Genomic DNA, 27,813 nt, shown 5'->3' with positions numbered 1-27,813 from the left:
ACTGTTTTGATTTCAGGTGGACGTATCCATTGTGTCTTACGTTCCCTAAAACAGGAAAAGTGTTATATTTTGGCCTCCAGCATACAACATAACAATGAAATTGATGCTTATGATAATAATTAATTTTTATCACTTAATTCTCAATTATGATAATTAAGCGATAAACAAAAAACAAGCCAGAAATCATATCTTTCTATAATACAGTAGAACGTCGGTTATCTGGAATAATTTGAAAGGCTGATTTTTCTTCTTTTTTTATTAATGATAGTATTTGAGACAAATTTTTATTATGCTACAAGAGTATTTCTGTCTGTTTTTAAATCATATCTGATGAAATGTTGGATTAGGACTAATGGAGTTTAGTTATTTGCTTCCGTGAACACAATTTTTAATTACATATTTTGTTCTCTTCATTTCATATTATGTTTAGTTTAGTTCCAGAGTCGGTAATAATATTGGCAAGAAACTGTGCGATTTATTATTTTTCTCAGTTTTTTAAGGTAAAATGTCAATGAAAAGAAACAGCACTGAAATGGGCAGAAAACCAGAAAGAGTGTGATAAAATCAAATTGATATTATTAAGGAACTTCAGAGATTTCTCAGCAAAAAAAAAAGGTCACAACAAACAAAACAAAAAATGATTGAACATTATTTTAAAAAATTATTAATTTTTTTTCCACATAATTTGCAGTAAATACCTATCCATATATACATACATAATATATATATGTAAATGTGCGAAATTTTATGTATAAGTTATTATTATTTTTAATTAAATAAATTCAGTTTTTTTTTTCACACTGTTTAGTCTTTTGATTTTACCTTAATACATTAAAAAACAGAATTTATTTAATTTTACCTTACGTTCAATTATCCGGAAAATTTTGCAATCCGGAAGAGGTCAGACATTAATTATTCCGGATAACTGACACTCTAATGAACTAACAAAGGAGGGTAGATGTAGTGGAAGAATTATAAATAACATATAATGTCAGCTGAAACACAGTGGCAGGTTTTATTCAATATCAAATAAATACACATATTTGTCTCTAATAATGCAGATGAAAGTTAGAAATTGGTAAGAAACTAAAATTGGTTAGCACTAAATTTTATGGATAACAAAGTGAAACAGCAGCCATTATAATGCCCAACATAAAGTAGGGGAAAAGAGACAGGAAGCAACAGGAACAAGCACTGAAATTACTGCAAGGCCAATATATGGTAGAAGAAAAAGGTTTCATTTCTAGGTAGAAAAAAATAAATAAATAAACAAACATGATTTTACTGTGAATTTTTTTCAAATTTTTATGCTTGAGTCATAAAAAAGCCTGGGCTGAATTTCTTTGAAAAATATCAAAATGATACTTTCAGATTTATATTTTATATGTTTATGTGGTAGTATTTATGGGATGGACATGGTCCAGTAGTTAGCATGCAAGGCCACAAGTAAGGTTGTGAGCTTGATCCTGTATACTACCATAAAAATGCACCTATTGAAACTGTAGCAATGCAAATCTAACTGCTCTTAATAATTCAATATGTATATAACATCATGAGAAAGTTGTAAACTCTTCTGAATCACTGCTGTTGTTGTTATTTGGTTTTTAGGAGCATTAGCAACTAAGGCCATATTGCTCCGAGGATATGCAGTGGTCATTCCCTGACCTTTCCGCATCCTCCATATTTGGTGGTCACAGGCTCTAATCCCGGTCTAATCAAGAAGCGTGTGCTACGCACTGCCGCTCCTGCCCACCTGGCTACTCTGAATCACTGCAGCAGCAATCTTACACTAGATCCAGAGCACATCTGAAAAACCAGTTCTTACAATTCATTATGTGCAGGATTTGCAATATTATTTAGTAGATATAAATATTGCTATTGGTAATATGCAAGGAAGTAAATTTAATTTGGTAAAACACCAAAGGCTGAACCTAAACAGTTAATTCACTACCTAAATGATTCCATATATTTATATTTTATATGTGGTCAAAGGGTCAATAGAGATCCTAAAATATCATGCTAATTTCTGTATTATTCATATTGTTCAGAATATTGACTAAACATTCTGAAGCAGACAATTTTGTAGTAATCTTAAATATAAAGAAAATAAAGTAGCCATGAAGAAAAAACAAAAATGCAATTCTAAATAAAGAGGAAAAAGTTACTACACTTTATATTTAACTCACTTGGAACTACTACGGATGTAGGAAATATCTGTCTCACACTGTTGCTAAGAGTTGAGTAGCCAAAGTTGTCTTCTGAATGTGGAGAAATTGGATGGGGTTTCGTTGCATGCCTGACTTCATAGTGTATACTGGCATCATTAATTAACATTTTGTCATAGGCAATAACCTGTAATAATAATAAGTTATTATTAAATTAAAATAAACGACATTTCTGATAACATAAAATTTAACTGCTATTGAAAAACCTGGGAAAAACTGTTATAACCTTCAAAATGATGAAATTCACATTGCCTACAGGTTGTTATTGTACAGGGTTTGATTTAAGTACATCACTTAAAAGGTCCTGAAGGTTCAAAACAAGTTTTGTGTGGATAAAGTTGTTAATGGTACAAAAGCTATATACAAAATGCTGAAGAAAAATCCTTTCATTTAAATAAATATTTAGTAACAAAATAAGAATAAACAAAAATTATATACATAAAAAAAAAAAAAAAAAAAGGAGTCAACAGATCAGGCTTGATAAAATATTTTTTCCCAGGAACATCCCACAGTTTTTGACAATGGAAAAGGCTAGAGAATTTGCATGTAATGTAATAAAACAGTAATTGAATTAGTGGTTAGCAAGTTTCCAAAAGCCTTTTGATTGAAAATAGGACCAATTGTAGGAAAACAGGATGTGATATCCAAAGATATAGAATAATACAGGACAAAAATATGGAAAGAATTTTTAAATGAGTGCATTCAAGAAAATACACACAAACCAAATGGACATTCAAAAAAGTTGCCAGTCAGGAAGATCATATTTTAAAAATTATTTTAAAAATTACAGGATACAGGAAATGCACTAACTGTTACATTTATCATCTCTAAGTCTACTGTACTTAGACTACAAATAATGGCAATTCACTGGCTCCCTAGGCCACTTCTGATTCACAAGTAAGCATGGTAGCTTCTGATGTCCAGTGATTCTACAGGGAGGCAGTAGTGCAATGGATCCGTGGTCTTTATTCTGTATTATGAAAACCTGCTGAATACATATATTGTCATTGAGGAAGTTAATGGAAGTTTCTGAAAGGAACAATTGTTAGATTTTAATCAGTCTACTTTTAGCACTTTTAAATTTTATTGTATTTTGACCTTATGTAGTAATAGTTTTTACTTAATAATTGAAATATCTACTATATATTTGTGCCTGTGGTAGCTTAACTGGCATGATACATCACCACTTTCCACTTGTTTGGAGAGATCTGGATTCAGTTCCTATCTATGACTGGAGGAATTCTTTAGGGCTTTAATCGAGGCTGTAGTTAGCCAATCTCAGGCAGAGGGAGCTGGAGGACCCCATGAATTATTCCAGGTTTTTCTGCCTGCACAACACACACACACACTATAGACAAAATACATATTCTGTATTATGACTAGTTACTCAATATGGGAGGAGGAGCAAAGTGGGAGATGACTATGAAAGGGAACAAAACAGATTTCACCTACAGTTGCAGCTGTGAGGTAATCATGCCTTTATATGTTTACTTAAAGTTTTTACCAGCATTCTGTGTACAAGTTATATCAATAATTTTAACCACATTTATTTTAAATATCTTGGCAAATATCAACAAATGGTAGTCTAAGACAGCCCAATAAAATCAATTGACAATATAGAGAGAGCATAAGCAAACTGCCATAACTATTTCCATCCCACTGAGATATTATAAGTAACATTTTGGATCTAAATAGCATAGCATCAACAAGCAGCAAAGATGCCATGAAACTGTAATTACCCCATCGCTAACAATAAAAATTTTGGTACAATATACACATATAGAATGATAGCCCACACAGTCTTTTACTACCTGCAATGTTTCCATTCTTCTATATAAGACAATGAAACTGGCTTTGGAATACTGCATTCAGGTCTGGAGGCAATACTTAAGGAAGATATATATAGAATTTCTAGAAAGTGTTCAAAAGAAGGGCAACCAGATTGGTAAGGAGCAATAATTGTCATTATGAGCAAGAGCTTAAACAGTGCAAACTGCAAAGTTTGACAGCTATAATATGTTTTGCAAAAGATGAAATGCATATGAGATGTAACAACCAATAACGGCTAAAGGGGGATCATGTCATGTTGACTGATTAACTCAGTCTTGACAAGTTTCTCAGCATTCTATTTGGTTCAGTTATGATTTATAAATTAATGGTAACCTTATATAATTAAATCAACTTAAACATACTTAAGCTGATTTAATCTATGAGATGTAGTCCATATATATTGCCGAAATAATTAAAATAAATTATTTAAAAATTAGTTTTCAAAAATTATATTCAGGAAGAGATGTATTTGTCATTACTTCTACTTAAGCAGTTTTTCACCATACTGCTGATAATATAAAAGTGTCTGTTATTTCAGCTATTCAAGTACATAAAACTTTCATTTCAATTTTTGAATCTCTTGATTTTAAATAGTGAAAGTTTTATAGACATTGGTGATGGTTTTTTTTTTTTTTTTTTGTTTTTTGTTTTAGTTAGTTGTTGGCGCATCGGCTTCTATGGCCATAATGCACCTCCCAAGATTTTTGCAGTACTCTGATCCAAGCCCGAGGCGGGATTCGAACCCGTGACCTTTGGGTTGCCAGGCAGGCACTTTACCCACCCGGCTAGCCCAGTCGGCATTGGTGATGTGTTCAGCCATGTTGAACACATTATCACCAATGCCTGTCACAGTGATGTTCCTATTCTTTATCTGTAACTGGCTATTGTGTGTTATTCTAAGCCATGAATTGTAAGTGATCAGCTTTTTCCCATATAAAAAATGCTGACATCTATTTCATCTTTCACCAAAAGAAGTATACATTTCAGTAGGATCCTGATTTAAGTGTATAAAGCCCTGTAAGGGATGAGTGAAATGAATGAGAGAGGTATATTTTTACTGGTAGGAGAGATAAGAAGCTAGTGATTGGTTCTTTACAAGTTTAATATATTTGTGGCTGCTGGCCGTATATAATTACAGTAAAAAATCAATTGAAAACAATTCAAAAAAACAAAACATTAATAAATGTAAATAATTCATCCAAAGAATGTGGTGTGATTTTGTGAGAATTTTATAAAAACCACTGAAGGAAACCTTTCTAAATATAGATTAACGATATAAAACATTTCAGGAATGAAAAACAATCCACTGAAGGCTCATCAGCAATTCAAGTGTGAAATTGTGTTTGTTGCTCATGATGGTTTGGAACTGACAAGACACAAGAAGGAAATAACAGAAAAGTTTTGAAAAAATAAACTTATTTTAATATTTAACTTGGCATTCACTTACATCTTGTACACTTTGGGAAGGATGAATTCTATGATTGACAACTGCTGCTGCTGAACTAGGAATCACATTATCCTAAACAAGGAAAAAAAAAAACTAAATTTAATATATGTATTAACAGCTTCTCATTTGTTCTTATATATAACACTAGACTATCTACGACAAAATATTTTGCCAAAACTGTTTTTGAGAAGAAGTAAAGATTAATATCAAAGTAATTACAAAACTCTTCCCCCTCAGCCCCCTTCGAGAATATCTGTGGCAAATATTTCACCAAAACTGTTTCTCAGAAGAATTAAAGATTAATATTAAAGAAATTATAAAACCTCTCCCCCAGCACCCTTCGAGAATACTCAATTTCAGCTGCTTTTTCATAACTTGTAGCCGAGCACTATATCATTGATTTCATTCTTGAGCTTGTCAGTCAATGAGATGAGTGGCTGTGGCCCCCTACACTACAATAACCCATATAGAAACACCTTTCTAACCAGCCAAGCTGTAAAAATAAACTAACACATGAAAATAAATACCACAGAAAGGACCTCTGGTGAGAATATAATATCTAATAATTTTGTTTCAAACCACAAATATAAAAGATTGTTTAAGATAACTAAAATATAAATTAGCCAAAATGATGTAATTTTAAAGAAGGAACTATTTGAGAATTTTGAATATGATAAAAATATCAGATAAAAAGAGGAGCACTAAACAACAAAGCAAAACGTATGAGAAACAGCTGAGTTTGAAAGACTACACAGATCACATGTCAAAGCAAGATATAAGATCAGATAATTAGCATTAGTAGAGGCATATGATGCAAGAAAGCAAGCTTATGCAGCATCAGCCAAAAAAAAAAAAAACATGCTCCCTTTCACCCCTCCATTCATTCCAAGTACCTGTCCAGTCAGCCTTAAATTTATTTAGGCTATCCACTTAGTATTAGTAATGGCCGCATGGTGCAAGAAAGCTTATGGCTTATGCTGCACCAGCCAAAAAAAAATAATAATAATAATAAATAAATAAATAACTAAATAATAATAATTAATAAAAAAAAAAAAAAAGGAAATTAAACCTATCATCCTATGCACTTCCCTTACCCGAAAGTACTATCCAGATGACCTTTGAATTTCCCCAAACTGCCGGCCTCTACCACCCATGAAGGCAATTTATTCCAGTAATTTATAACTCGCTGGCTAAAATAAAACTTCCTGCAGTCCAATCTAAACATTTCCCCCCCGTAACTTGAATTTATGTCCCCTAGTTCTAGCATCATTTATAATCTTGAAAATTTTGTCCTCATTCATTTTACTGATGCCTCTGAGCCTTAAACACCTCAATCAAATCTCCTCTAAGGTGTCTAGTTTCCAAACTCTGCAACCCACATATTCGAAGTCTTTCTTCATAAGGACGCCCTTTTGCCGATCTCACCAGGCGAGTTACCCTTCTTTGCACCCTTTCAAGAAGCTCAATGTGTTTCTTTAGGTGTGGTCTCCATACTTGAACACAGTATTCCAAGTGTGGTCTAACATAAGCCTTATATAATGGGATTATCACATCCCTATCTCTACTTGCAAAAGTTCGATAGATCATCGATAGGACACCATGGGCCTTCCCTGCAACCTGTTTACAATGCTCAGAGAATTTCATGTCTAACCGTATCGTAACACCCAAGTCCCTTTCCTCCAGTACTGGGTTTAGTTGAACTCCACCAAATGAATAAGTTTTTTTGGGATTACTGTTTCCCAGGTGTAATACTTTACACTTTGTTGGATTAAAGCACAGCTGCCGTTTTTCTGACCATTCCTGAAGTCTATCTAGGTCTCTCTGAAGAAGCTCAGCTTGACAGTGATCATTAACTACTCTACCAATTTTAACATCATCTGCAAATTTAGACATCACGCCCTCTATCCCTTCATCAATGTTGTTTATGAAAATTAAAAACAATAGTGGTCCTAATACTGATCCTTGGGGAACCCCACTTCTTACATCAACCCAATCTGAGGAATAGCCATTTATCACAACACTCTGCCTCCTGCCCTGAAGCCATCCTTCTATGCATCTAAGGATTTTCCCAGTGATTCCAACCTGTTCCAGCTTATAAAGCAACCGCTCATGTGGGACTGAGTCAAAAGCTTTGCTGAAATCTAAATAAACAATGTCGAAATTATTCCCTAAATCCAGCTCGTGAGTGACCCTTTCGAAATAGCGAACCAGATTTGTTAAACATGATTTTCCGTTTACAAAACCATGCTGAGTATCCTTGAGAATTTCAATTCGATCCAAATGATCCTGAATTCCACCCTTGATCATTGCCTCCATGATTTTCGCTACTACTGAAGTCAGACTGACAGGTCGATAATTTCCAACTTCACTTTTAGAGCCACCCTTATGTATGGGAGATACATTTGCACTTTTCCAATCCAAGGGAATCTCCCCAGAGTCTAGTGATGCTCACATAATTAGCCTCAATGGTTCAATGCACTCGCTTGCCGCCTCTCTTAAGATTATAGGGTATATTCCATCAACTCCAGGAGTCTTACTGGTCTGTAGGCTCGAAAGTTTTTTCATTAAATAATCTTGCGAAATTTCAATATCATTAATTACATATTTTTTTAACTTCGCTCCCACAATTTCCCATTGCCACAAAAGGCTTTTCATTTGTAAATATCGATGCAAAATAACTGTCGAGTTCATCTGCAATGGCAGCTGGTGTATTTATTACTATCCCCTTTCCCTTACGTAAAGGTCCGATCTGGTTTGTCCTGCTCTTCTTGACATTTATATATGTGAAGAATTCTTTATCCCCCCTCTTTGCTCTGTTTGCTAGTGATTTCTCATAAACTGCCTTTGCCTGTCGAACCTTTTCTGTGGCTCTATTACACATCACCTTGTAGCTGTTATAGGCTTCAGTACTTTTTATTGCTCTGTAACCTTTCCATGCCACCTTTTTCTGCTCAAGTAATGTGGCAACTTCACTATTCATCCAACTTGGAACCCTTCTCGTGGAGTATTTTTTTAATGGTATATAAGGCATCTGTGATTAATGTTTTAAAAGCGTACCACAGTTCAATTGTATTCATTCTCTGTGCGATATCTACCCAGTTAATAGAGGCCATGTAGTACCTTAAGGCATCGTAATTTCCTTTTCTGAAATTAAAACCCATTCCTTTGCCTTTTACTTCTGCTACCCCTCTCGTCATCATCCACCGTAGAACTCCGTGATCACTTCCTGCTACTGGTTCCTCTACTGTCAGCCCTGTTATGTCATCTGATTCATGTGTGATGATGAGGTCTAGGATATTCTTTTCTCTAGTACTTTCCCTGACATGTTGATACAAATATCAGTCATCTAGTTGATTTAAAAATTTTGTTCCCCATGTCGAGTTTCCTTCCCATTTACTCCAATCAATTAGAGGCAAATTGAAATCACCCATAATGGGCAAGTAAGCGCCAAGTAGCATTGACGCTTACTTGCCCATTCCATTTGCATGTAGAGGCTTTTGTCATAATCTTCACAATCACCTGGTCTGTAGATTACTCCTACTCGCATTATACCTTTGTTTCCAACTATCTCACACCATACAGACTCTATACTAGCATGTGAAATGTCTGAATCCGGGAAAGCTATCATCGTACTCAGGCTGCTTCTGATAAGAAGCATTACCCCCCCTTCCATCTAACCTATCCTTCCTAAATACATTATACAAGCCGTACTGAAACTCATCATCCCCAATTTCCGGGTGGCACCACGTCTCTGTAAGCTCTATTATGTCCGCGTTACTTGTTTTAACCAGCAGTTCGAATTCGCTCATTTTATTGACGACACTTCTAACGTTACTGTATGAACAATTAAGATTTACTGTTCTTGTATATTTAAGAACCCTAACACAACCCTTGAAGTTTTTTAGGCTCTCTTCCCTGATATTAGCTACCTGCTCACGTGAAACGTCTTTGCCCCCAGAACATCTAGATCAGTGTTTCCCAACCTTTTTTTTACCATGCCCCACCTAAGTCTTTCTAAAATTCTGATGCCCCCTATGTAACGTTGGGAAACACCGATATACATATTTTTTATATTCAAAAATTGAATTATTTCCTAAATGAAGCCTAATTACAACTTGTTCAGGACACAAAACTTAGGTTTTAGGAAGAAATCATTAGGAAATTATTAAGAAAAAAACAGTAAGTAAATTTTCAAAACATATAATGGACAACTAAAATTCAAGTACAAAATAATTTATATGAAAGATTTTTTTATAATATTTTAATTTTTAGTAATTATTATTTAATTGTTTAATAATTTCAACATTCCATGTGAAGTCACTTCTAGATGAGTGCACTAAATTTAGTGAGACCCTTGTGCTTGATGCTTGCCGCAGAGAGATTTTATATTGGGCTCCAATTTAGTCAGCTTCAGTCTCAAGTCTCCCCGTTTTGTGATATCCAGTCGATTTCTTTTCTTTAGGAACAAATCATTTATGGCACTAAATCCACATTCAGCTAAATATGAAGATGGAAACGGTAACAATAGCTCTCTTGCAAAGTTGGTTGAATTTGGGTATTTAATTTCTGTTTCATCACAAAGCCATGCCATCGCTCCTTTTATATTGAATAAAGTTTTAACTGACTCATCATTTTGCATTTCTGAGAGTTCTTCTTGGTACTGCATTGATACATCAGACAAATCCACTAACATTGGTTGCATCATCCAGGTTGGAAAATCAATTTGTTTTAAATCAGAAAACCTTTCTTTTAAATCAGCGGACAGAATTTTCAGATGATCGACAATAACAAGTACAGCGGTATCAGTCACTTCACATTTTTGCAGCCAACGAAACTGTTCAAAATTTTTGTTACAAATATATTTTTGACATAATTCAATAAATGTAATGAAACCAAATATCTTCGCTTTTGCATCGACGAGAGTTTTATTTGTTCCTTGAAGTTGTTTATTTAATATATTTAGTTTTTCAAAGATATCGGCTAAATAACTCACAAATGCTTTACCATCGACCGTTAACAGATGCTTCATTTCAGGTTTGTCACTTAAAAAGTCACTAATAGTATCAAATAGTTCCATGAATCTTTTCAAGCAGTTCCCTTTCGAGAGCCACCTTACTTCAGTGTGAAGTAAAAGTCTCACATGGTCTCCATTTTGTTCTTCACAAAAAAGCTTGAAGAGACGCTCACATTTGGCATTAGCTTTAATAGCATTGACACATTTTATAACTGATTTTAGTACTTCATGAAGAACAGGCGAAATATTTTTAGCTACCAAGTTTTCCCTATGAATAACACAATGCACAAGAAGCATTTCTGGATTCTCATCTTTCATCAATTTTAAGCAGCCATTTTTCTTGCCCATCATATTAGGAGCACCATCTGAAGCGCAAGATGTTATATTTTTCATTGGTATATTATTGTCATCTAAGTAATTTTTTAGCTTATTATATATATCTTTGGAGGTAGTGGTGCTCTCTAATGATTTACAGAATAACATTTCTTCAGCAAAATTACCTTTATCAATATATCTCACATAAGTTATCAGTACGGCTTCACTGTCTCTCAAAGTTGATTCATCCATTTGCACTGAGAATTTTCTTGTTTTCAGCTTTCCAACAAGTTGTATTTCAATATCTTCACTCATTTCATCTATTCTTCTGCTAACAGTATTGTTATTGAGTGGCATAGCTTTCACGTCTTTGTCATCTTTTTCCAGAACTGTTTTAAGAAATGCTGATATTGATGGTTTGATTAAATTCTCTCCTATAGTATGATTTTTCCCAGATTTAGCAATGAGTAAAGAAATTTCATAACTAGCCTCAAGAGTACGATTGACAGTTGCAGTATGAGCAATAAACAGAGACTTTAATGTTGCTCTTTTTTCAAAATTCTTCTTTAAAGTTTGAAAGTAATCTAAATCTGAATTTACATGAGCATTATGTTTCGCCTTCAAATGCGCCTCAAGACGACCTCGCTTCATTGATTCGTTGGTCAAGCATTGTTGGCATAAAAGACAAAAAGGTGACCTTTGATCGTGGATAGCGGGTATGAAACCAAATTTTAAGTATTCTTCTGAATACTGACGAACTTTTTTTTTACTTGCACTACTCATTTTACTGCGCAACTGAAAGAAATAAATATAAGATAAATCAAAAACTAAAAATAAACTATGCATTAAAGTTAATTTAATTTTATTTTAATATATCAAAATTAATTATTAGTACGCTTTTTGAATGAATAAATCACACGAATTACTGGATTCGGGCTATTAAATCTGTGGTCTCTGTGAACAAGCAGATAAGTCTAATTTGTCAAAAATGAGATAAGTGCACTATAATAAAGTATTTATTATTTACTATTATGTGACACGCAGCTATCTTCGTTATTGTAGTTTTAGCGTGAGTAATAAATATATTTGTATATTCGAATATATGCGTGTTTATATGAGAGTGTGAAGTTTATTTTTCCTCTCCTGCAAATTCGAGTTTTTGGACTTATTTGCTTATTTACTGAGACCACAGAAATACATATATGACAAATACATACCATTGTATATCACGGTTCTTCATTAATAATAATTCTGTGCGTGGACAAAGTAATTTTTATTTTAATCTGAGATCGTCAAACCTATCCAAATGTACAGTCACGATGCCCAAACGAGCGTTTGTATGAAAGGAATTACCTATTTCATATAACATGCTGAGTTTGCGGTAGGCTACAGTAGACAATCACTTTGCTTGCACATTGCATATGCCATAAGCAATCGTCCAATACAGTATGTACTATTCCTTCACTAGGCATAGTAAGCAATACTCTCCGAGCAAACTGTAGTTGATATTACTCCAAACTTTCAAGTGCAGCTCTATAGAAAGTACAACATTTAACGAATGCTTATTTAAAATTGAGATACCAACAATTCTTCTTTTGTACAAGTTAAATCATAGTAGGCGGTTGTTTTAAACTCTAGACGAGCAATTTTTGAATTGCCCCCCTGAACAATCAAATTGCCCCCATGTGGGGCGTGGGACCCACGTTGGGAAACACTGATCTAGATAATACGTCCAGTTGGGGTAACAGATAAGAACTCTTAAGGTATGTGCAAGAGTTACATTGACCAATATTATCAGATAAACGCGTGTCAGTATTACCCACATCCCCCCTAACTAGCAGTTTCCTTGAACATTTAAGGTGTCCTCAATAATACTGGCAAAAACTTTTGCACCCACCTTTGTTTAAGTGTATCCCGTCTCTACAAAACAAATACCTTCTACCTCCAAGTGCGGGCCATGCTGATAGAAATTTACCCCCTAAAGCCTTGCAGATTCCTTCAAGTCTTGAGTTAATCCACCAGGCTCTTAACATATAATCCCTCCTATCATGTCTGGGCAGAATTGCAGACACATAGACATTATGGCCTAGCTCGCAACATTTCCTCAGCATGGTCCTGTATTTTTCCAACAAATCGTCAGATCGTGTACGTTTAATATCATTTGTCTCCACATGAATAATAATATTTTCTTTACCCCCTTTAAAATCTGACAATGTGTTGGTGACATCATCAATAGTTGCTCCCTTCAGACATACCCCGGTTCTGCTCCACCTATCCTTATTACAAAAATATTCCCCGTTTCCCTGACAATGGAGTCTCCTAATAAAACAATGTCCTTTTTAACTAGAGTACAGTAAACCCCCGCTATTCGCGGGGGTTACGTTCCTGAGAAATGTCGCGAATACCTAAAACGCGAATACTGAGTTATGGCTCCCATAGTAATAAAGGGGTTCCGTTCCAAAATATGAAATATATAAGAAAAACTAGTCTAAAATTTTGTCTATGTACGTATTATATGTACCTTCATAATATGACTATGTACATAGACAGTACATAGTGAAATGCAAGCATATGGCATCGAAATGAAAATAAGAAACAATTTAATATTAAATGTAATATTTATTAGAAATTTCAAACAAATCTTTCAAACCAGCGCCTTTGCTTGCTAGCAAAAAAAAAAAAAAACATCCTGCCAGTGCTATCACCAGTTTCGCTAGTGTTGATAAAGGAGTTTTGCCTTTTTGCGAATGATGAGTGAACTTAACGGAATTAAAGCTTTTCCACAGATTTAAAGCTTTTCCATTTTTTCTAATTTAACATCACGAGTTACAGAGGAAATTTTTGAAACAATTAGCGCGTTTTCACGGACACTACGGCAGATTTTTTCTTCCGATTTCTTGATTGATCGTACTGTTGACTCATTGATTTTATAATGTTTTGTCACTGACGAGACACTTTCACCATTAGAAATTTTGTCTAATAACTCAATTTTATTTGCTAATGTCATCACCTTCTTTGATATTTTCACATTTCTCTTTTTATTCGTAGCCATATTTTTGTAGGGGTTAGAAAGAACCTGTCCACAATAAAGTCACTTTCTTCCGTTAACACACTCGAAAAAGTCTGTTTTACACTGCAAAACGGTAGATTTATCATTTTTGTAAGCATATCAATTTATAAACATATAAATTAAAAGCAAACGACGAAACCTTCCATGACAAACGCATAACACATACTGAACAAGGATTAGAGAGAAACATCCAAGCTTGCGATTTTTTCACCCCTCTCCCCCCACCCACTGAGCGCTGTTTTGACCGGGAAAGATAATTTTAGCCACGCCCATGTTTTTTATGGCGGAAAATATTCACGGCGCTTTAAAATTCACATTTTTTCAGGTTTCATTTTATATTAAATCGACGATCGCGAATACGCGAAACCACGAATACAGATACCGTGAATAGCGGGGGTTTACTGTAGTTTGCACTTGGTTTTTCTGTTTTGAGGCTCGAATCGGGTGTGCATCACTTGGTAGATTGCTGGAGTTTGAGTCCCTAACGAGCTCCCAGATGCATTATTTTCGAGGGCAAGCACTCGTTTTTTCAGGGACTCAAATTATTCCATCAGTGCACCAAATTGTAATTTAAGATCAGTGCACTCCTTACATCGATCACAAAGAAAAGAATCCCCAGGTGAGGTAGGATTAGTCACCAGGTCAACCTTGGAAAACATTCCACAGGTTCCACAATGGATTAAATCACTACTCACCCGTAAATTGCCATCTGCTATTTCCATGTGAGTCACGATACCCTGTGACGTGTTTAAGGCAGATCTCGTAACTACCATTATAAAATTAAATAAATATCAATGAAAGTAACTTTAAAAAATTATATCTATAACATTATTAAAATCAAACAGTTACAGGAAAACCTATAACAAAATAATCCAACAATATCTAAATAAATCAATTATTTAAAAGCACTATCCAAAAGTAAACCACTTATCTGAGGAGCCCTGTCTAAGCGTGTCTGCTCACCTCGAATGCCAACGTAATTTTGATTACGTTGGCATTCGAGGTGGAACAGACTTCCATCCACAAGAAAGGATGGAAGTCTGTTCCACCAACCATCTGCTGGCTAAAGGCAAACTTCCGCACATCTATCCTACATCTGTCTTTCCTCGATTTGAATTTATGCCCTCTCAAATGATTATTCTGAGCAAGAGGAAGAATTCCATCAGCATTGAACATGCTCAAACCAATCAAGGCTTTATACACCTCAATCAGATCACCTCGCAGGTGCCTAGTCTCCAGACACAGTAATTTGCAAAATTTAAATCTTTCTTCGTAAGAGCAACCCTTTGTTCCATTCACTAATCTTGTTGCCCTTCTCTGTACTTGTTCCAACAGCTCTATATCCTTCTTGAAATGAGGCCTCCAGACCTGTATACAGTACTCAAGGTGTGGCCTGACCATTCCCTTATATAAGGGGATAATCACCTCCTTATCCCTGCTAGAAAAATTCCTGTATATCATTGACAAGACATTATGAGCTACTCTTGCAGACCATATGCACTGCTCAGAAAACTTCATATCTGCCTGCACAATTACCCCAGGTCCTTTTCATTCTCTACCACTGTCAGTGTAGTACCACAGAGTTGATACGTCACTCTGGGGTTGCTGCTTCCCATATGTAGTACTTTACATTTGTCAACGTTAAACTTCATTTGCCACCTCTCAGCTCATCTACTCAACTTTTCTAGATCCTGTTGCAAAAGCGTACTGTCATTAGTGTCCTTAACAACCCTGCCAACCTTCGTATTGTCTGCAAACTTGGACATTAAGCTTGATATACCATCATCAATATCATTTATAAATACAGAAAACAACATGGACCCAATACTGAACCCTGTGGGACTCCACTAATAACATTAATCCACGATGAGCAGTGTCCATTGATTACCACTCTGTCTTCTCCCACTCAACCATCCCTCTTTCCATAGCAGCAATTTGCCTCCAATGCCACTGTTCCAATTTGTGCAGCAGTTTTCCATGTGCAACAGTGTCCACAGCCTTTCTAAAATCCAAATATATGATATCAAGTTATTTCCTGCATTCAGTTCCTTTGTGACCACGTCATAGTATCCAGTCAAATTGGTCAGGTAAGACTTTCCCTTAACAAAACCATGCTGTGTCCGAGTTATAACTGAAGTCTTGGCTAGATGATCCTGCAGTGCTTCTTTAACCAGTGCCTCCATTAATTTTCCTGGAACAGAAGTTAAACTAACAGGTCTATAATACTTGTTGCCCTTTGATCCTCCTTTGTGAATTGGGGTCACATTTGCACATCTCCAGTCCATGGGTACCTCCCCTGAGTCCAAAGAAGCTCTCATAATTATGGCTAAGGGTTTGCTTACTTCCTTTGCTGCCTCCTTTAATATAACTGGATAGATCCCATCCACCCCGGGTGCCTTTTTTATGTTTATCTTCAACAATTTTTCCTCCACTTTCCTCTCAGTTATTACAAAATCATCAAGCTCACTGCCAGAGTTTAACTCACCTCTGGCATTCCCCTCATTGAATAACTCCTCATGGGTGAATGTAAATGCAAAATACTCATTTAGTTTGTTAGCCACCTGAGCAGGATCACCAACAGTTGAACCATCAATATCCAGTGGACCAATCTGATTCATCCCTTTCCTTCTAGAGTTTACATAGGTGAAGAACTCCTTGCTGTTTTTCTTTGTATCCTTTGCCGAGTTTACTATCCATTTACAACAGATTCCAATAGCAGAAATGCAACCAGAAATTGTTTTTATTGTTTTATGGTAGTTTGGTTTGGTTTGTATTGAGGTTTAATGGCGCATGGAGTTTTATGGTAGTGACCTCCAGAAATGTGCTTTAGTAAAGTGCAAGCTAGTGAGGCGATAATAGTGTGTTTCTGCCATTACGATGTTGTTTATTCAGTTGCTACAAGTGTGAAGTTTTGTTTATGTATATCAAGCATGCCTCCTCATTTTGTAATTGTGCTTGATTCTCTAAAATTGAGTAAAATACTTGAAAAATGTGTGAAAAGGAAGCGCCGTGGTGAAGATACTACTGATTCAGAGAGAAAAAGAAATGCAATATTGATAGATAGAGGAGGTTGTACTGGGTCAAAAATTCTTACGGAGGAAAACTCTTAGCGGCCTCACTAACGTTTATGGCCAAAATCACACTGCCTTCTGGCCTCTGGCCCACTAGGGTTTCTCTGGTAAGGTTTATGGCCAGTCTGCCTCTGTTGATAGAGGAAAAATACGAAATTGTGAAATGCTTTGAGCAAAATAAAAGGACATGTGATATTGAGCATGCTATAGGCCTAAGTGAGGTAATGCCCAGAGAATAATTAGAAAGAATGCAGAGAAAATAAAAACAACTTTCATAGCAGAAACAACTCAAAGTTTAACAAAATCCATTAGATCAAGACAAAGAACAAGTTTGCTTATGACAGACGCAAAAGCATTAAGCAATATTTTATTACATAATAATCGTAACAAAATACGTAAATATTTTAGTATGATTATTTATTGTGTTTGGTAATGTTTTGGTTAAAATATGTGTTCAATCTTGGGTGATCGACATCTAACCCTATTTTTCCCATAAGGCCTGTTTATTTATATTGTACGAGGGTTTCTAGGAACACAATTATAGTGTTATACAAGGACTGACTGTACTATATGTTGTACCTGTTAATAAAAATATTCACTGCATTGCGTTGTTTTTCACAAAATTTCATATAACTAAGTTGACTGTATGTTTAAATTTAAAAAGCTGGTGGTGCTGCAGTTCCGCAGTGCCTATCAATGAGCCGCCCCTGGCATCAATATTTGAAGTTTTGTGCATGAAACCAACATGCTGCCACTCTGTCTCACTAGCTTCATTCAGTTTATAGTTGTCTGTGAGCACATACTGCATATTTTTATTTGTTATATATCTTGTGTGTAAAAATTTATATACAGTTTCTAAATATAAATCTTTTCATATTACCTGTACTTTAAACAATACATACAAAAGACGTTTCAAAAAAAAAAAAAAAAAAAAAAAAAAAAAAGCATTAAATATTGAAATAAAAACGGATGTTTTAAAGTTTTGACAAAAATGGTTTCTGATATGGATGCAGACAGAAAGAAGCTGCATGTTCAAAAGAAAATTGGGAGGTCTGTGAGCAGTTACAGATTTAATTTAGAAGACAAAAAAAATAAAAAGAAGCAAGCTAGGCAAATGACTATACATCATTCTTTGAAAAAATGGTCTAATAAAAGATTTCCCTAATTGAAAAATTAGCCATCAAAAATGAAACAATATTGCTCATATATGTTTTATTTCAATAGATTTTTGATGTTATTTACCAATCATAACATCAATATGTATTGATAAAAATAAGTTTGAGAATGGGATAAATATTAACATTTTATAGAACATATTACTGAGTGTTATATGAAAATGTGCATGTTATAGAATGCATTTCTACTATGTGCCATTTTTTCAGAATGTATACTGCACATTATAGCAGGATGAGTTTAATGAGTTGTGCACAAAGCATGTTAAAATCCATATGATACCGCAAAACTTGGTAATTTTCTTGTAGGTTCTACCTTTTAAACCTCTCTGACCTGATGTGACCATCATGGAGAATAAACAGAAAAATGTATTTATTTATTTATTACCAAAGGAAAAGCAGTAACCATAAGCACCTTGCTTCTCAGTACTATCCAGCTGTCTGCACAGATTACTAATAATAGTATTTTATTTGAGAACTGTTGTGAAACAATATAACTATTTTGTATTGCTAGTGAAGCAGTTTGAACTTCTGTTCAATATCTATATGTGGAAGCAAATGAACCATCTTTATTACTTTGATGGAATCAGTTGACCTGCAGCATGCCTAGTAGTAGTAGTCTACAGACTACTGGCAAGTAATATGAAAGAAACTTTTCCCAATGGCAACATTCATGGTATGGATAAGTTTCACACAAATTACACCATATTAAGCTAGTAATCCCACCATGGCAGTCTAGTCTCTGCAGGAATTGTGTAGAGGATGTTATTCTGGTCAGCTCTGCACATAGCTTTCTGCTGGGGCTGATGACCCACCTATGTGCAAGTCCTGTAACATCATTTTAATCACGAAACATGTTTTATTGAATATCAGAATTTTATAAATGCACTCTGTTTATGTTTTAACACTTTTAACCATCTGAGTGAGCCTTATTGTCAGATGGCGCCTCTGTAGCCAGGTGGGTAGGAGCAGCAGTACGTAGCACATGCTTCTTGATTAGACTGGGGTTCGAGCCTGTAACCACCAAATACGGAGGATGCAGAAAGGTCAGGGAATGACCACTGCGTATCCTCGGAGCAATATGGCCTTAGTTGCTAATGCTCCTAAAAACCAAATAACAAACAACAAACAACATTATTGTCAGACAATGTGTCTGAAATTTTTAAAAGTTGTAAAACTACATAAATATAAATATTTTTTGATAGTTATGGTATGCAATCTTTTTTCTTTCCTTGTATTTATTGAGATTTATCACTTATTTTGATATATATACATTTTGACATGGTAACTTACAAATAGGTTACCAATAACTTTTAATGCAATTTACTTTTGGACTTGGTGCATCATGGCCTAATTTGTCAATGAACCATAAAAATCAAATGAAATCAAATTGAGAACTACTGTAGTATTGTAATGGCGGCCATCAAGATATAGTGTTACTATATTTTGATGGCTACCATTCTAGTAGAAAGACATCTATGGTATCAATAATATAACATTAGTGGCTGATGATTAGTAATCATCTAATCATCTAAAGAACTGCTTTGTCCATACATGCAATACTGTTTCACACTCACACACAATAATTAAGGTCCATTTCACGTTGCTTACTTTCCTTGTGTGGCCATAATAATAATCCAAAGTTCTAGTGTAACCTCTTTTTATTAGCAAAAAAATTATTTTCACATCAAATTTACTTCAAATTGTACGAGCTTTAAAAGAAAAGTGAAAAATTTGGGTTCAGGTCCCATTACTTATAGGCCTTTTTGCTCAAGGATACCTCCCCTACCATCTATCTCTATGTGGTATGCCACATGTTTTATCCCACAAGATATGCATACTGTAAGAACAAGGTTCTAGGAGAAAAATATGTACCAATCTGTACTGGAATTTACATTACTCTTTATTTGGTTGTGATATTAATGTCATTTTTTTTTTAAATTTTTGAAACAAAATTACCATTTTCTCAATATTACATTCATTTGTTTAGTCAGTTAATGGATGGAGGGGGGGGGGGATTATGTTTAAAATGGTGCAAAGGAAAGTTCTAAATGTTCCAAAGACTAGTTTAATTGTTCTACAGGAAGGAGTATGCACAAAAAAAAAAAAAAAAAAAAAAAATTCTCTAACAATCTATGGGATTCAATCCCTGTATCTTTCACCTCAGACAGCACAAGCTGTTAAAATAAGCTGTGTACTCCTTACAGTGATGAATAGACAATTTTTTTTTTTTTTTATCAATGATCTTACCTTAACACCTCCCCAAATCACTGTTACAGCTGTTGTTGTTCTTATTAAGGCATTTGTATGGGGCTTCAGACTAAGGAACCTGCAACAAAATATAATGAAATAAAATTTTTTGGCTCAGAATATCTAGCTTTAACATTTTATGGTTATAATTTTATCAAATTTTATGGTTATAATTCAGAAAATAAAAAATTTAATGCTTCTAAATGTAAGATTTTTGCACCTAGAGAACAAAAACACAGAAGTCACAGCCAGAGGGACTGTAGTTAAAAGTAGTTCGCAACAACAACAAAAAAAAAGATGTAGGAATTACAATTCAAAGATTAGTTTTTCATGTAGAGTAAGTAGGCACCTAGGAAAGCACACAGTGTCCTGTTTATGATACATATATAGGTCCTCTGCAAGTAGGAAAAGGATGTCACTGTCCCTTTATATGAGATGATAGTGAGACTTCATTTAGAAGTATTCAGTTTATAAGTATTCATTTAGTATTCAGCTTTGGAGGCTACACTTGAAGTAGTAACCTATTAGATTGGTAAGACAAGACAGCCCCCTTAACAAATCCATGATGTGACTGCAGTATAATTGCATTCCTGTCCAGATGCACCTGCATTACTTCTTTAACCAGTAACTCCATTATTTTCCCTGGAACAGATGTTAAGCTAACAGGTCTATAATTACTCATGTCACCTTTTGATTCTCCATTATGAATTGGGGATACATTTGCAAATCCCCAGTCCATAGGGACTGGGGATGTGCAAAAAATCCAAGGATGCTCTCAAAATTATGGCTAAAGGCTTGCTTACCTCCTTTGCTGCCTCTTTTAATATTATCGGGTAGATCCCATCCACTTCAGGTGCCTTTTTTATGTTTAGCTTCAACAATTCATTGGAGTTTGAAACTTCTGACATCCCCTCCCTTCTCTTTTTTCTTCCTAAATTTCTTCTTTTAATTTTTAGTTGTTAATTAATTCAGTTTTTATTTATTTTTACTCGTTTTGTTTGTCATTGTGCAATCGTACTTCTCTGTACACAAAATACTTGCTTAGTTTCAGTAGTGCATCCACATGGTTGAAAAAAAAATGTGTGTGATTTTAATTTAATTATTCAAGTTATTCTGTTTTATGGCATACAGTTAACATTAATAAAAAATATCTTACCATGACAAAAGAGGTTTGAACAGCCAGAGGTTGGCATATATGAATCTGTATGGAAATTGAGCCTACAAAGAAATTAATATTCAATTAAATCACAAAATCATAATGCTCTTATTTGATATATAATAAATATTTATATTCAATTTAGATTTTAACATAATGATAGTTTTTCTTTTAAAACCAAGAAAATTAAAATATTCATTTCTACACAAATAAGTTCAGAATGATTATTTGTTTGTTTGGCTTTATAGGAGCATTAGCAACTAAGGCCATATTGCTCTGTTGATATGCGGTGGTCATTCCCTGACCTTTCCACATCCTCCGTATTTGGTGGTCACGGGCTCAAATCCAGGTCTAATCAAGAAGCGTGTGCTATGCACTGCTGCTCCTGCCCACCTGGCTACGGAGGCGCCTGTTCAGAATGAAACTGAATATAACAACTAATACATAACATTCATTTCCTTATACATAATATCAATTTCAAAAGAAAGTGATGCAATTTTATCTCAAGTCATGCAAAAAAGTGAAGTTTTTTTGCTTATTTGAAAAAAAAAAAAAAAAAGAAAAAAGAATAGTGATGTTCCTTTAAAGCAAAAATAATGAATATAGATGAAATCCATTTATATACTCTACAAGTTAAAAAAAAAAAAAAAAAAGATTTCAGAGAGAGAGAGAGAGAGAGAGAGAGATATTCAATTTCTTATGCAAAAAAGTGAATGATTACTAGTCATGATGTATAGTTTTAGAATGAATTTAAGGTATCCAATACTAATCAAAAGCTTTCTTGATATCATCTCTCCTGTAACAGTCCTGCTGAACAGGCCAGCTGCATTCCAATATTTATTTCATTCACTTTGATTCTGTGATATGCTAAAGTATTAATTAACTATGAGGCCAGTACAGTTATTCAAAGTCTGAATCAGCAAAATTATATCTACTGTGTGCCAATAATTTTAACAAATATTGTTATCAAAGGCCTTGAAAAGAATAAATTATTTCATATGAATTAACCAGATGACATAAAGGTTGGCAGAGTGGTTAATGACAGAAATCATCTGCCTAACTACCCTTATTGCAGGTTATGCTGCTGCAATAAGGGAAATTAGGCAGATGAGGCAAGAAATGGCAATTGAAATGTAACATTAATAAATGCAAAGTAATCAGTAATTTGTCAAACAGTAATTCCAAAATAACATACCAATTTGGGAGTACCACATTCAAGGTGATGGAGTTGCAATAATATTCAGGGACTGTCCTGTATAAAACACAAACACACCCAAGGTGGTGGAGAATGAAAAGAGCCCTAGGCGTAATTGTAGAGGCCAACATAAGTCCTCTGATCAGTGTAGCCAGACTGCAAGAGCCCATGCGGTTTTGTCAAAGATAGACAGGAATTTTGCCAGCAAAGACAAGGAGGTGATTTTCTCATTGTATAAGGCAATAGTTAAGCTGTATCTTGAGTGCTGCCAAAAGAAGTGCAAGAAGTTTCATTTTAGGAAGGACATGGAAAGACTTAAGCTCTGTAAACTGCAGGGTCTGCAAATTTGCACCAGCAAGGAGACCTGACTGAAGTGTTTATGGATTTAAATAGATTCAGTAAACTATATACTGATGGCACCCTTACTCTTTCTAGGAAAATGCACTTAAGAGGAGACAAATTTAAATTGAAAATGGATGTATGTGTGAAAATTTGCTTTCAGTCAGATTGACTGTTGGAACAAACTTTCCTCTGGTGTTGTAGAAATGGATAGCTAGTTTGAATAAATTTAAAGGATTAGACCAATTATTAGAGGACAAATGATGTTTTTTTTGGCTGAAGCTACACAGTATAGTAGTGTAGCATCACCTAATACTAATATTAAAATCTCAGTATTTAGCGTTTTTTTTGGCATAAGTTCAGGAAATCAGAAAATCACTTCGATGTTATGATTTGTGAATTTTCCAATTATTGTATTTTCATAAGCTGACAGTCATTGTTAAAATAAATATAAAAGTAATATTTAGAATATAAGCAATATATGCACAATCAACTCAAGTATAAGATTTAAAAAATTTTCACATTTAATAATTATAAATATTGATATGCATTTAGCATTAGTAGAGGCATATGATAAAAGAAAGCGAGCTTATGCAGCATCAACCAAAAAAAAAAAAACACCTCCCATTTCATCCATCCATTCATTCCAAATGCCTGTCCAGCTCAGCCTTAAATCTATTTAGGCCATCAACTTCCAACAACAAAAGATGGAAGTCTGTTCCACCAAACAAATACCTGCTGGCTAAAGGCAAATTTCCACACATCTATGCTCAACCGTCTTTCCTCAATTTGAATCTGTGCCCCCTCAGATTCTTAATCTGAGCAATAGGAAAAATCCCATAAGCATTCAGCTTGCTCAACCCATTCAAGGCTTATACACCTCAATCAGATCACCTCGCAGGTGACTACTCTCCAGGTGCTGTAATTTGAACTTAAGCCTTTCTTGGTAAGAGCACCCCTTTGTTCCCCTCACCAATCTTGTTGCCTTTCTTTGTACTCGTTCTAGCAACTCTACATCCTTCCTAAAATGAGGCCTCCAGACACTGCTAAGCAAACTTCATATTTGACTGCAAAATTACCCCCCAGGTCTTTTTCAATCTCCACCTCCCTGAGTGTAGTACCACACAGTTGGTACATTTCTCTTCAGTTATTGCTACCCATATGCAGTACTTTGCATTTGTCAATGTTAAACTTCAGTTGCCACTTCTCAGCCCATTTGCCCAACTTATCTAGGGTTGTTAACAACAATAAAGACAGTATGCTACTTCAGTTGGAGTAGCATACTATCTTTATTATTGTTAACAACCCTGCCAACCTTTGTATCATCTGCAAACTTGGACATTACACCTGATATACCTTCATCAATATCATTGATAAATATACAAAACAACAATGGGACCAACACCGAACCATGGGGAACTCCACTAATAACATTTGTCCACGAAGAGCAGTGTCCATTGATTAACACTCTCTGTCGTCTCCCACTCAACCATCCCTTTATCCATTGTAGCACCTTACCCTTAATGCCATACCTCTCCAATTTGTACAGCAGTCTTTCTTGTGCAACAGTATCAAAAGCTTTCCTGAAATCCAAGTATATGATATCATAGATGATCCTGCAATGCTTCTTTAACCAATGATTCCATTATTTTCCCCAGAACACAAGTTAAACTAACAGGTCTATAGTTATTTATATATAGCCTTTTGAACCCCCTTTGTGAATTGGTGATACATTTGCACACCTCCAGTCCATGGGGACCTCCCCTGAGTCCAAGGAAGCTCTCATAATTATGGCTAATGGTTTGCTTACTTCCTTTGCTGCTCCTTTAATATAACTGGATAGATCCCATCCATCCCAGGTGCCTTTTTTTATGTTTAACTTCAACAATTTCTCCTCCACTCTGCTCTCAGTTATTACAAAATCATTTAGCTCCCTGTTAGAGATTGATAAACTTCTGGCACTCATTGAATAATTCCTCATGTGTGAATGTAGATGCAAAATACTCATTCAGCTACCTTAGCATGATCATCAATAGTCAACCTCCCTTTCCTTCTAGAGTTTACATAAGTAAAGAACTCTTTGCTGTTTTTCTTTGCATCCTTTGCCAAGGTTTGTTTGTTATTTGGGTTTTAGGAGCATTAGCAACTAAGGCCATATTGCTCTGGGGATATGCGGTGGTCATTCCCTGACCTTTCCACATCCTCCATATTTAGTGGTCACGGGCTCGAACCCCGGTCTAATCAAGAAGCGTGTGCTACGCACTGCTGCTCTTGCCCACCTGGCTACAGAAGCGCCCTTTGCCAAGGATTTCTCGTAATCTGCCTTTGCCTGCCTAACCTCCTTTGTGACTTGATTACAGACTAGTTTATATCTGCCATAGGCTTCTGTGTCACCTGATACTTTACATGCATCCCATACATTTATTTATATTATTGCCATAAGAATTAATAATGAACAAAAGAATGCCTTACATGCTTTCCATAAATGTTTTCCATTAATTAAATGCTGGCTCTCTTCTTTCAAAACTTAATGACATATTTTTTTCTCCACTGAAAATGATCTTACTAAAATTTGTGTATGAAGTTATAATGTGATTAAGACAAAGTCTATACTTTGTCTTAATCACATTATAACTTCATTCACAAATTTTATAGCTATAAAAATATTAGCCTTCTTGTTTTGATGACCAACCATATGCAGGGTAAAATTTGTGAGAGCAATTAATAAGAAATATTTTAAACTAAAAAGTTATCAGAACTGAACACAACACACTTCATGGTAATCTTGAAGTAATACTACACCTTTATATTACTGATAATCTTTATAAAAAAAAAAAAAAAAAAAAGTTTTTACCATATTTAGTGGTTAACAATCTTTATATTTAAATGACTCAATATTGATTGAAAAATAAAGAGCATCAAGATCTAAGGAAAAATTCAAAATTATGACCTCCTTGCTCAAAATTTCCTTATTATGGTAGCTGTTAGTGGCAGGCTTGTGATCAAAGGATTGGCAAGAAATACCATGATGTGAGTAATATTTTGCTGAATATTATTTTGTGCATATTTGGTGAGTACTATGCAGATTTAAGTAGTAAACTTGATGGATCTAATCCATAAAGATCTTATCTTCAAATTTTATCATAACTTCCTCATGAATAAAGCTTTGTATGTTCATTTTGCAGTTCCTGTTACTCACTGTGTGAATCCATTTCTTAATAATCCGGAACAACTGAAAATATTATTGTTATAATAAAGTGAGTAGTATAAATAATTATAACTCAAAAAATGAATAACACATTAAGAAAATATTATTATAGAAGCAATGCTTCATAAAATACTTACATAAGGAGAAAGATTTCAAAAAAAGAAAAAAAGGAAGAACTCACATAAGGAGAAAGAATTTCAAACATTTCAGCTTCTGGCCCAGTACCCAACCGACTAGGAAATATATGTCCATCCAATCTAGCAAAAAAAAAAAAAAAAAAAAAGAAGACAAAAGAATAAAAAATAAGGATATTAAAATGAAGAATTTATGAATTTAAGTTAATAAAAACAACACTGCTCAGAGCAAAGATCCAGCCTGTATATCATTATGCAATGTTATACTTAGCCAACTCATAAAGTTAGCATATTCAAATTTAAAACAAAAGGAGTTATCAGAGGTTGACAATGTGCTAAATATTTCTGTGATAAGTTATGATACTTGCTGAGTACTAGAAAATAAAGTATTCAGAAGGAAAAAACAACCAATAAGCTTTAAAACACTACAATAATGGATCCTTCTGTTCACAGCACTTCTCATTCTGTTAAACCCAGGCTCCCTACCTACAACATGAATCACTTCTGTGAGGATTACAGCCAGAAAAAGTAAGGTGCACTGATATTGGTTCCTTATATTTCTTGCATACCACTTCCTATGTATATATACAGGGTGTCTCAAAAATATTGGTACAAACATTTAGGGGAGGTAGGTAACATCTAAAGGAATGTGAATTGCATAGGAACCCATAACCGGAAACGTCACGGGAAAGTAGTAGCAGAAATGACACAAGACAGTAATTAGTGGCAAACATTTATTTGACATAATATTAACAATGGAGTATGAGATGGATGCATTTTATGATGTTACAACAGATGCTCGAAGGTTCCACCATGAGACGCGATGCATGCGTGACACCAACGCAGCATGGATTGGCGGACATGGTCGAACACGCCTGGAGTTTCTTTGACAGTAGCAGCAGCGCAGACGAGTCTCGCCACGAGATCCATTTCCGTCTCCACAGGCGATTCATACACGATAGATTTGAGGGCCCCACAGAAAGAAATCAAGGCTTGATAAATCAGGTGATCGTGGGGGCCAGGCAATGGGTCCACCACGGCTAATCCATCGATGCCCAAAACGCCTGTTTAAATGGTCACGAACACACCTTCCATAATGGGCAGGCGCCCCGTCATGTTGAAACCAAATGTTGCGTCTCACATTTGCTGGAATATCATCAAGTAACCCTGGTAGAACTTGTTCAAGAAAGATCCGATATTTAGCAGAGTTCATGAGAGACGGTAACAGGTATGGGCCGACTAAGCAGTCGCCGACCATACATGCCCACACATTTATTGCAAAGCAATGTTGTGCCGCATGGGGGTGCACACCGTGTGTGTTGTCGTGAGCCCACACATGAGCATTGTGCTGATTGAATAAGCCGTGCTGATTGAAATAAGCGTCATC

General features: G+C 35.0%; 1 protein-coding gene across 1 annotated transcript in view; it reads right to left on the bottom strand.

Moving 5' to 3' along the window:
* Positions 1-27,813, bottom strand: part of LOC150090351 (N-fatty-acyl-amino acid synthase/hydrolase PM20D1-like) — a 107,734-nt gene that overhangs the window by 13,912 nt on the left and 66,009 nt on the right. The window contains exons 6-10 of the mRNA XM_090369083.1: positions 26,474-26,549; positions 21,551-21,612; positions 20,395-20,473; positions 5,503-5,574; positions 2,187-2,352 (exon numbers count right to left, since the gene is read on the bottom strand). Of these exons, the coding sequence (XP_090225209.1) occupies positions 2,187-2,352; positions 5,503-5,574; positions 20,395-20,473; positions 21,551-21,612; positions 26,474-26,549 (455 nt within the window). The remainder of the gene's footprint in view (positions 1-2,186; positions 2,353-5,502; positions 5,575-20,394; positions 20,474-21,550; positions 21,613-26,473; positions 26,550-27,813) is intronic.

Source organism: Mastigoproctus giganteus, chromosome 2, assembly GCF_048544385.1.
Source record: "Mastigoproctus giganteus isolate SK-2022 chromosome 2, ASM4854438v1, whole genome shotgun sequence".
Lineage (NCBI taxonomy): Eukaryota > Metazoa > Arthropoda > Arachnida > Uropygi > Thelyphonidae > Mastigoproctus > Mastigoproctus giganteus.
Note: the sequence above shows the minus strand (reverse complement) of the source record. Positions and strands in the feature narration are given on the sequence as shown.